The sequence below is a fragment of the Stomoxys calcitrans genome, chromosome 3 (assembly GCF_963082655.1).
Source record: "Stomoxys calcitrans chromosome 3, idStoCalc2.1, whole genome shotgun sequence".
In the NCBI taxonomy this organism is placed as follows: Eukaryota; Metazoa; Arthropoda; class Insecta; order Diptera; family Muscidae; genus Stomoxys; species Stomoxys calcitrans.
In genome coordinates this window covers 8,325,023-8,336,165 of record NC_081554.1, presented here as the reverse complement: position 1 = coordinate 8,336,165, position 11,143 = coordinate 8,325,023, and the positions used below count along the sequence as shown (strand labels likewise).

General features: G+C 38.9%; 1 protein-coding gene across 1 annotated transcript; it reads left to right on the top strand.

Annotated features, from left to right (window-relative positions):
- The first annotated feature begins 7,393 nt into the window (after positions 1–7,393).
- On the top strand, positions 7,394–10,330 carry LOC106091966 (hydroxysteroid dehydrogenase-like protein 1). Its single transcript, XM_013258695.2, has 5 exons — positions 7,394–7,615; positions 7,678–7,800; positions 7,872–7,982; positions 9,665–10,116; positions 10,175–10,330. Exons 1-5 carry the CDS (start codon positions 7,459–7,461, stop codon positions 10,262–10,264), a joined length of 933 nt encoding a protein of 310 aa, XP_013114149.2. The 5' UTR covers positions 7,394–7,458; the 3' UTR covers positions 10,265–10,330.
- Positions 10,331–11,143: the final 813 nt, after the last annotated feature.

Sequence of the window (11,143 nt, the reverse complement as noted above, 5' to 3'; positions counted from 1 at the left end):
CCTAGTATTGCCATCTGGAAGATCATGTTACACGGATGGATCAAAGCTAGAGGACAGAGTGGAACTGGTTGTTTACATTGAGAACCCCGGGACTGAGATCTGTTTTGGACTGCCTGACCATAATACGGTCCTGCTGGCAGAGATCCGGGCGACCACGGAATGCGTGAAGTGGTGTGGTGCTAACGTCGGACGTCGATTGTGAACATCTTTAACGACAGTAAAATTGCCATAAGGGCGATAAAAACCAGGACGGTAAGGTCACGAACAGTCTTGCAGTGTAAGAAGGAGATTAACGCCTTCTCTGAGGATGGCAAAATCCGCATCGTTTAGGAGCCGGGCCATAACGGAGTAAGGGGGAATGAAAGGGCGGTGAAGGCCAGAGGACTGACGTCAATAAACTTGGTTAACCAGAAGCCTTTCGGGTCGACGCTGTCCGAGTTAAGGGAGTGGGCGACGAATACGCATGCAACATTGTGGAACAGCAAAACGGTCGTTAGGACGGCGAAAATACTATGGGCGGATTCAGATCGCGAGAAGACGAGGTTATTAGTGAAAGGAAGCAAGAAGTAGGTCATAACGGGACACATAGGACTACGAGCTCACTTATGTAAAATCGGTGTGGCAAGTGATAGCATGTGTAGGGCATGCGGGGAAGATGATTAGACGTTGGAGCATCTCCTTTGTCATTGCCCGGCTTTCGCGTCCAACAGATACCGGTACTTAGGTGGAGACACAATATCAGACATGAACCAACTTAGGGAAGTGAAATTGAAAACAATTAAGGATTTTGTAAGTAGCACGGAATTCCTAACTTAAAATTTCAATTCAACAATTCCCATCCGATTTAGCTGAAAATTTGTAAAAAGTGTTTTGTTATGACTTCCAACAACTGTGCTGAGTATGGTTCAAATTGACACATAACCTTATATAGCTGCCATAGAAACCGAACTGGGATCTTGACTTCTTAGGCCTCTAGGGGGAGCAATTTCCATCAGAATCGCACTATAACTTGATATAGCTCCAAAAGCATAACAATTCTTATCCATTATTCTTTGTTTGCCCAAAAAAAGATACTGCGCAAAGAACTCGATAAATGCGATCCATGGTGAAGGGTATATAAGATTCGGCTCGGTCGAACTTACGCACGCTCTTACTTGTTTTTACTTTACTTACTTAAGTTGCCATTATAGAAAATTTGTTCCTCTAGCGGAACGTAGAATAGACATCCAAATGCCTCTATCTTCTACGCTCCTTCTTCAATCTCTGACATCCATTTTCGAGCTGTCTTTCTCCACTTGAACTCTCCATCGGAGTTTTGAACTTCTTCTATTGTGTATTCTATTATTGTCGCCTTCACAAGATTTCTTTTGGAACTTCTTCATTCATGCTGACAAAATAATCTAGCCAATCTAGCGTTGTATTTTGCAACTTTTAAAACCTTCTTTTCAACCACTGTTTAAACTTTTTAAAATGCTTAAAATTTAAAAATCAACTATAGTATGTATATTCATGCCAACTTCTGCATTGTCATTACAGAATCCGCCCTAATGCGGTAAATAGGCTTTTAACAAACTACAAACTCCAACCAAATATCTTCATCTTTTTTTGTGAGGAAATAAAACATAACTGTGGCACCAGCCAAGAACCAAAACATAGAGTAAATACCCATCTCCCGTAGTAACTGTGAAGTTATTGTGCACTTGAAAATTGTTCCACTTCAAACTCGTACCCAAAATACTTTCCGCCAAACATATGCCGCAAAAACCACCACGTTGAAAGCACCATTTGTATTCACAGCCATGTGTCATTTTTACATTTTCCAACGACAAATTTTTCCAAAAGGCCGGAAAGTGCACATTACATATCCGGGGATACCAACAAGAGGATGGAAGGGAGGCATGTAAGGAGTGGAATAGACGTTAGCGCATTTTGTAAATAAAATCTAATAATGATAAAGTCAAAAAAACACTTTACAAATAAAATCTTATAGATTTAGTTGTTCTCCCATATTGCATAGCCAATATTAAAACAATAAGATTTTTTCCTTTGGAATGGCAGCTATAAGAACATAAGAACATAACCATACTGAATCAGAAGATATTTCCTATTCACTACTTCGAGCTAATAAAAGTCTAGTTTTTATGTAATTGTGTTGATATCTTCCATTTTAGATAGGCAGATACGTATTCTCTATATAAAAAGCAAAATCTTCTGACATTAGCACAGTAAATACCTTAGACTTCTTGAAGCCGATGTGTCTGTGTGATGGCTTATATTGCCAGAAACCATTGAAATAATACTCAGTGTGTTCTATGAATACTCATATATTTTCTCATTCCGTGTTCTATAAGTCGTGGACTTAATCAGCTGAATCTTCACAATAATTTTGAGCTCTACCGGCGATTAAGGTCTAAAGCTTGGTATGCATGGCACTGAAAAATCTCCTTTATATATAAAAATCAATTTGTGTTTGTTTGTTTGTGTGTTCCTTATAGACTCAGAACAGATTTTCTTGAAATTTTCACAGATGGTGCATAATGATCCTGTGGTGAAAATAGGGTACTAAATTTTTTGATATCTGAAGGGGGGCGGACCCTCCCCCTTACCCTAATTTTCAGAAACGCCAGATCTCGTTTCTGGTGCTGGTGCGATTTAAGCGAAATCTTGTGTGCTCTCATATAGTACCCTAAAAATAAAAATTTGGTATCCAAATTTCGGATGGGGTACCTAGGGGGGCCGCCACACCCTAAAACCTACCAAACATATATTTAGACCAATCATGACAATATGGGACTTAAATGAAAGGTATTTAGTATAAGAAAACGTATCTGATATCCAACTGTCGGACCAAGTGTTAGGGGGACCACCCTAACCCCCTAAACAACCCTAAATCGGACATATTTACCGACCATGGCAATATGGGACATATTTACCGACCATGGCAATATGGGACATATTTACCGTCCATGGCAATATGGGCTCAAATGAAAGGTATTTGCGAGTAGAATACGAATATAATATCCAGATGTCGGTCTACGTTTCTGGGGCTCCACCCCTTCCCCAAAACACCCCCCAAAGAGGATTTATTTACTGACCATGGGAATATAGGGCTTAAATAAAAGGTATTTGAGTGTAGAATACGAATCTGATATCCAAATATGGCACCAAGTGTTTGGGAGCCGCCTCTCCCCAAAAACATCCCCCAAAGGGGACAAATTTACGATCACAGCAATATGGGACTCAAATGAAAGGTTTTTGGGAGTAAAGCACCAATCTGACATCAATATTCGGGAAAAGTATCTATGGGGCCACCCCACACCCACAACACCACCCAAATTGGAAGTATTTGCTGACTATTGCAATATGAGGCTCAAATAAGAGGGTTTTTGGAGATGAATCCGATATATATTTTCAAGGCCAACTCACCGAATGGTCGCCCATCACCCAAAACACCCCCCAAGCCAGACATGTTTGCCGACTATGGAAATATGGGGCTCAAATTAAAGGTATGTGGGAGTTGACCACATATCTGATATCAACATTAGAAACCAACTGTCTAGGGGACACCGCCACCACCATAACAATCCTCTATGCCGTCTGTGACACCAAACGCCTGGGTATGAATTCCGGCGTGAACATCAGAAAAAAATTTTCTGCGGTTGTTATCCCTTTACTAATGCTGGCTATATTTGTTAGGTATCCTGCGATGTTAAAACTTCTTCGCTTGCGGCATGCCGTTTGGACTCGACATAAAAAAGGAGGTCTCTTATCATTGAGCTTAACCTTTAATCGGACTGCACTCATTGATATGATAGAAGTATCCCCTGCTCCTTAGTGGAATGTTCATGAGGAATTTAGTAGTACGAGTATTAGCCTATTATGTCACCCTGTTAGGCAAAGAAAGTTTTATTTGAAGATGTGTAAGCTCGTAGTATCACCTGGCCAGAAATGATCTTGGATCCATCTTCGTCCGTTGACCCGACTGCGGTGGATATGGGCACATTTATAATAAAAATTCATTCTAATATATTTCTTACGCACATATGTCCGCCATCATGCAGTGTAAACCCCCGTACTATACCATATTGTTGCGCCTAATGCTATGCTTTAAAAGCAATTAAAATGGCTTAGTAAAAGTTTCACCATAAATATGACTAAAACTATGTGACACCAAACGCAATAAATTTCCCCCTATAAAGAATAGTGCAGCTAATTAATTTATTAATTTCAAGTGTTAAGCTGAGTAATAATTTATTTCAATGCGGTTTCAACAAAAAACAAAATGTTTTTGTGTGTGGTTGGTAGCGAACATTGTCATTAGTCACCATTTAGAAAATTTTGGCATGTTGGTTAAGCATTTCTCCTTTGAACATCTCCGCATTTTCAATGTTATTGCATGGCGTTGAGGGTGTAAAGTTGTATTTTTTCTTTGTTTGTAGTTACAATGTAAACTGAATTTGGTATGAATTTATTTTTGGCTTTGTAATGCAATGCGGTTTTATAACAATTTTCCACTATATAAAAAGAAAGTTGCTAACATGGTTGTATGAGCATAAAGTGGCTTCAATGATAAGATATCATTGAATTAATCTGTTTACATCTGGCGAAATATCCATCAAATATCTCATGACTGAAAGCATAGATATTCGTTATGGGCAAAGCAAAATGTGTAAAATTTCGGACTACTAGATAATCCGGGGGCCTACCTAAGGATAGGGAATATATTCAAACGGAATGCATTTTTCCAACACATACATATTTTCATTTCCCATAAAGTATACATATTTTTGATCGTTGTAAAATGCTATGGCGAAGTTTACGTTCATATGTTGAAATGGCGCTACTACTAATAAATTTCCCATGAATAACTTAAGGAACAAGGGATACTTCTCTCATATGAATGACTGCAGTCCCTGGTTACAATCGGGACATACATCTTGCACGTCGGCATCAATCCTTTCTCTGTAGGAGTTGTGGCGGCTGTACGATCATGGCATCGTGTCCCGATTGTGACCTGGCTCCACATGACACACGCCACTTGTTTAACTGCCCAGCCAGACCTACTCGTCTCATACCCAGATCCCTCTGAACGCACCCACTCTAGTCGCGTAGTTCCTGCATCTGGATTTTTAGAAGAATCAAGCAGACGAGAGATAGAACACAACACACTGCTTTAACGACAACTCAAGCGAAAAGCACCCCATGCAAGCACTAATGAAACGTACTGAAACAAATTCTTATCAGTGTGACCTCTGCCTGTTTTCCCAAAATATTTTATTAACTACTAATTCCATGATCTACATTTTATTATACCCTCACCTTAGGTTAGGGGTATACTAACTTCATCATACCGTTTGAAACATATCGAAATATTTGTCTAAGACCGTATAAAGTACATATGTTCTTGATCGTCTTGACATTGCATGTCCCTCTGTTTGAGGAAAGCACACTAAATTCTTGAAGGAGCAAAGCTAGGCGCTTGAAATATTGCACAAATACTTCCTATTAGTGCAGATCGGTTGGGATTGTAAATGGGCCATATCGGTCCATGTATTGATTCAGCGCCATATAAACCGATCTTGGATCTTGACTTCTTGAGACTCTAAAGGGTGCGAATTGGCTGAAATTTTGCCTTAGGTGTTTTGTGTTGACTCAAACTGTACCAAGAATGGTGCAATTTGGTTATTAACCTGATATAGCTTCCATATAAACCGATCTTCAGAATTGACTTCTTGCGCCTCTATAGGGCACAATTCTTATCCGACTTTGTATTGTGTGAGGTATTTTGTGTCGACTTCCAAGGTTCAAATCGGTTCATAACCTGATAATGCTGCCATATAAAATGATCTCGGATCTTGAGCTGAAATTTTGCTTGAGGTGTTTCATTTCGACTTCCAATAACGGTGCCAAGAATGGTCTAAATGGGTGCTTATTTACTTAAACATTGAGCCAAAAATGAGCTTCGCTGGCATAAGGAAGAAGCGCGCGATAAACTTTCTTAACAGAGCACGCATTTTGATGATAAAATTCAATGATTTGCAAGCGTTATTCGTTTATAAGACGATTCATGGTTAAATTATAGACCAAACTGAAAATGTTTAACAGTGAAACAAATCACGAAACGTGCGTGAGCTGTTTAAACCAGTGTTGCCAAAAGAATAATAGCTAAAAAATCACCCTCTACATTCAATTCCTATTCCAATTTCATATGATTTTGTGTGTTCAAACCTAATGCTAATAAAAACAGCATAATTTTAAGGTACCAAAACGAAAAACACTTTCGTCACCTTTGTCTCGAAGTCATTTAATTTCACACAATTTGGAATAATATTAAAAGCAGAAATGTTTGCAATTTTTAAACCCACCCTTAGAGGATGGAGGGGTATATTCGTTTTGTCATTTTGTTTGCAACGCATCGAAATGTCGATTTCCAACCCTAAGGCGATTTATCGATGTCTGTGTCTATCCGTCCATCCTTCCGATATTGAGCTGAAATATTGCACACATTCCCTTTTGTCCAAAATGCGCATTTATTTAGAGCAAAGAGTAATGAATATTGGACTACTCGATGACCTTGCCAAATATGGTTTCTTTCGGGCCACATTTAGATGTAACTGTCATATAGACCAATCTTCCAATTTAAGGTCATAGGCCCATAACAGAAGGATTTGTTACCCACCCACGCATTTGCCCCTCAAAATACTTCTGCTATATGGCACAGATCGGACCATATTTGGATATACTGCAGTTGTCATATAGACCAATCTCTCGATTTAAGGATTGGGGCTATGAAAGGCGCATTTATTGTCCGATTTCGCCGAAATTGAGGACAGCGAGTTAAGTTAGGTCCTTCGAAATTCTTCCTCAATTTGACTTAGATCGGTTCAGATTTGGATATAGCTGCCATATAGACCAATCTTTGGATTTAAGGTTGTGGGGCCATAAAAGGCGCATTTTTTGTCCAATGTCGCCGAAATTTGGGACAGTGAGTTAAGTTAGGTCCTTCGACATTCTTCTCCGATCGGTTCAGATTTGGATAAAGCTGTCATATAGACCGATCTCTGGATTTAAGGTTGTGGGGCCATAAAAGGCGCATAAGCTCAAATTTTTGACTACTTCGTCAGAAATGTGGTACATAAAGTAGTGGTGGTGGGTTCCCAAGATTCGTCTCGGCCGAACCTTTACTTATTTGTCTTTACTCAATATTTCGTTGCTTAACGATGGCGTTTTTCTTGTATTTCACAATGTAATCAGCCACCCACAATGCTTCTATAGTATTTTGTCCACACACTGTACCATCCAAATAAATGCATGTGCCTTTTGACTTGAAAGTGAAGAGGCCTACAATGCTAATCATCGATAATATAAATTCCAGTCATAGCATTCAACACCAGCATACTATGACAAGTTCATTTGATGTTGCTTCGTTGTCAATGAAAGTTCTGATAGCGGTTTGAAATGTGGTGTTCCAGCTTTTTTGCTTGTCTGGGCGTTTTGGCATTTCTCAATTACCTCTATGGAACTCTGAAATCACCCATTCAGCTTCTATATCATAAATGGCTGCGGTTTAGTAAAAAGGACATTTCCTTATTAGAAGCCTACGGAGTATGGGCAGGTATGTTGTGGGTGTGAATGACAAGAAAATATATATGTTATGTTATTTGTTCCAAATTGCAGCCGTCACAGGATCTACAGATGGCATTGGCAAGGCATATGCCCGCCAGTTAGCCCGCAAAGGCTTTAACATTGTTTTGATTGCTAGAAATGAAGAAAAGATGCAACGAGTGGCTGAAGAAATTGGTAAGCAATAGAAAATAGAATCTAGTGTGCCCGAGTTTTAGAGTCTAGAAGTATTGAAAAAATCTTTACAGAAAACGATTTTGGCGTTGGAGTCTATATGGTAAAGGCGGATTTCTCCCTTGGCAAGCCTATCTATGAGAAGCTTTATCAAGATTTAGCTAAGAAACCTATAAAACTTCTAGGTAAGCTACAGTTATTATACCTACCACCAAAGGATGGGGTATATGCATTTTGTCATTCTGTTTGAAACACATCGAAATATCCATTTCCCAATACCCTATAAAGTATTGCGTTGCCCAAAAAGTAATTGCGGATTTTTCATATAGTCGGCGTTGACAAATTTGTTCACAGCTTGTGACTCTGTAATTGCATTCTTTCTTCTGTCAGCTGTTACTTTTAGCTTTCTTTAGAAAAAAAGTATATTTGATTAAAGTTCATTCTAAGTTTTATTAAAAATTTATTTACTTTCTTTTTAAAAAAAATCCGCAATTACTTTTTGGGCAACCCAATATATATATTCTTGATCAGCATAAAAATCGAAGGCGACCTAGCCAAGTCCGTCCGTCTGTCTGTTGAAATCACGCTACAGTCTTTAAAAATAGAGATATTGAGCTGAAACATCTTTCTGCAATATGGCATAGATTGGGTCAGATTTGGATATAGCTGCCATATAGGCGCATTTATTGTAGAATGTCGCCGAAATTTGGATCTGTGTGTTGTGTTAGGTTCTTCAACATTCTTCTTCAATTTGGCTCATATCGGTTCAGATTTGGATATAGCTGCCATATAGACCGATCTTTCGGTTTTAGGTTTTGGGGCCATAAAAAGCGCATTTATAATCCGATGTCGCCGAAATTTGGGACAGTGAGTTGTGTTAGGCCCTTCGACATTCGTCTTCAATTTGGCTCATATCGGTCTTGATTTGGATATAGCTGCCATATAGACCGATCTCTCGATTTAAGATCTTGGGCCCATAAAAGGTTCCTTTATTGACCGATGTCGCCGAAATTTGGGACAGTGAGTTGTGTTAGGCCCTTCAACATTCGTCTTCAATTTGGCTTGGATCGGCCCAGATTTGGATATAGCTGTCATATAGACCGATCTCTCGATTTAAAAATTTGGTCGCATAAAAGGCACATTTATAATCCGATTTAGGTGAAATTTGACACATCCGTGTCGTATATGATTCAGATCGGTCTATATTTGGATATGGCTACCAAAAAGACCAATATTTTGTTATGCAAATTGAACAATGACTTGTACTTATTGAACCACTCAATGTCCGTGTCGAATTTGGTTCAAATTGAACCAGTTTTCGGCATAGCTGCTATGGGGGCATAAATTATACATTTTTCACCGGAATATGACAAAAGGTGGTTTACATATATACCCGAAGTGGTGGGTATCCAAAGATCGGCCCGGCCGAACTTAACGCCTTTTTACTTGTTTTTTTATATCCTCCACCATGGAATGGGGGGTACTCTAGGTTAGATTAGGTTGAAAACAGGGTGCGGATATTAATCCCCCCCATACCACTATGGACATACACCAAAACCAGTAATCGGCTTCGAGATATTGGTCTAAGACGACAAAAATTGTATACCTATCCTTGATAGCCATGACATTTTAGGTCCATCTAGCCATATACATCCGTCCTTATGCCGTAAGTTCCCCTACTTTTGAATGATTGAAGCAAGCCGCTTGAAATTTTGCACAAATATTTCTCATTGATGTACGACAGATGGCATTATAAATGGACCAAATCGGGCCAAATTTATCCTCCAGAGGGCGCAATTCTCGTCCGATTAAGCAAAAATTTTCTACGATGATTTAACACTCTGTGACTTATTTCTGTATTTTCCAGTTAATAACGTTGGCATTGGTCATAATCCACCCGGTCCAGTTGGTAACTTCTCTTCGGATCACCTATGGGACATGATTAATGTGAACATTGCTGCTGCCACCCAGCTCAGTCGTCACTTTGTGCATGAATGGTATAGCAATGGCATCAAAGGGTGCATAGTCAATATATCATCGGGTCTTGAACAGCAACCATGTCCTCATGGGGCAGTGTATGGAGCATCGAAGGCCTACTTACGCAGTTTTACCCTAGCGCTACAGCATGAGGTGGAACACTTGGGCATAAGGGTGCAATTGGTGTCGCCAGGATTTGTAGTAACTAAAATCAACAATTACTCCTCGTTTATAATGAAGGGTAATCTATTTACGCCTCAAGCTGATCAATACGCTGAATGGGCGGTGGAAAGTATTGGTAAAACTAAAGCAACTACTGGTTATTTTTGGCATGGAGTATTTGTAAGTTTTGCTTCTATTATAAATTATAAAAAATTTTTGAAATATATTTTTTTTGCAGAATACTATTGTGAAAGTATTACCATGGTGGATGAGAAGCCAACTTATTATTATCGGAGGGAGCTATTTAGTGAATAAAAAACAGAAATAAAAAAAAGTGACACCAATAACAGAGAGTCTGACAATAAAGAATCTCGTACTTGTAAATGGAATCACAAGTAACTGTTTAATGTTAAATAATCTGTTCTCAATAATTAAGTCAACGTTGAATATTTTTTTATTGATTCTTTTTTAATCACGAAGGCAAACTAACATATTATCCAAAAGTTGTGGTCCATCCTCTTTGGGATTTTTATACGTATAACACCTAAATTTTGTTATAATGTGTTATATAATTCGATGTTATACTCCTGTAGTACAGGAGATTGCTTGTACAATGGTAACATTTATTCTTTAGGTTAATTTCGTCTAATATTTGTACTTGAAACGATATTCTAAGTTAGCTAATGGCATAAATGTTCTGTCATAGCCAATTATAGCCAATAATAGGCAATTTTGAATACCTAGCAGGGGTTCTGATTTGTTTCAACATGGCAAAGCAAATGCCAATCTTGGTACCTTTGGAAAATACGAAGAACTTATTCAAATCATTGAGCGTGGCAGACTTCCTTTGAACAGGAGTTGGAGGCAGTCGGGGCAATTTTGTACCACTGCCCAGCAATTGCGAGGGGAAGGCAAAGGATAATGGGTGAATACCTCCTATCGTGCCCGGAATCCCTTTAGGCACTTAGTCCTCTAGTCTTATGGAGATCTGTGGAGATCTTTTTAAACCCACCACCGAAGGATGGAGGTATATTCATTTTGCCATTCCGTTTGTGACACATCGACATATCCGTTTCCGACCCCAAAAGTATATATATTCCTGATCAGCGTAAAAATCTAAGACATTCTAGCCATGTCCGTCTGTTTGATGAAATCAAGCTACAGTCTTTAAAAAGAAAGATATTGAGCTGAAACTTTGCACAGATTC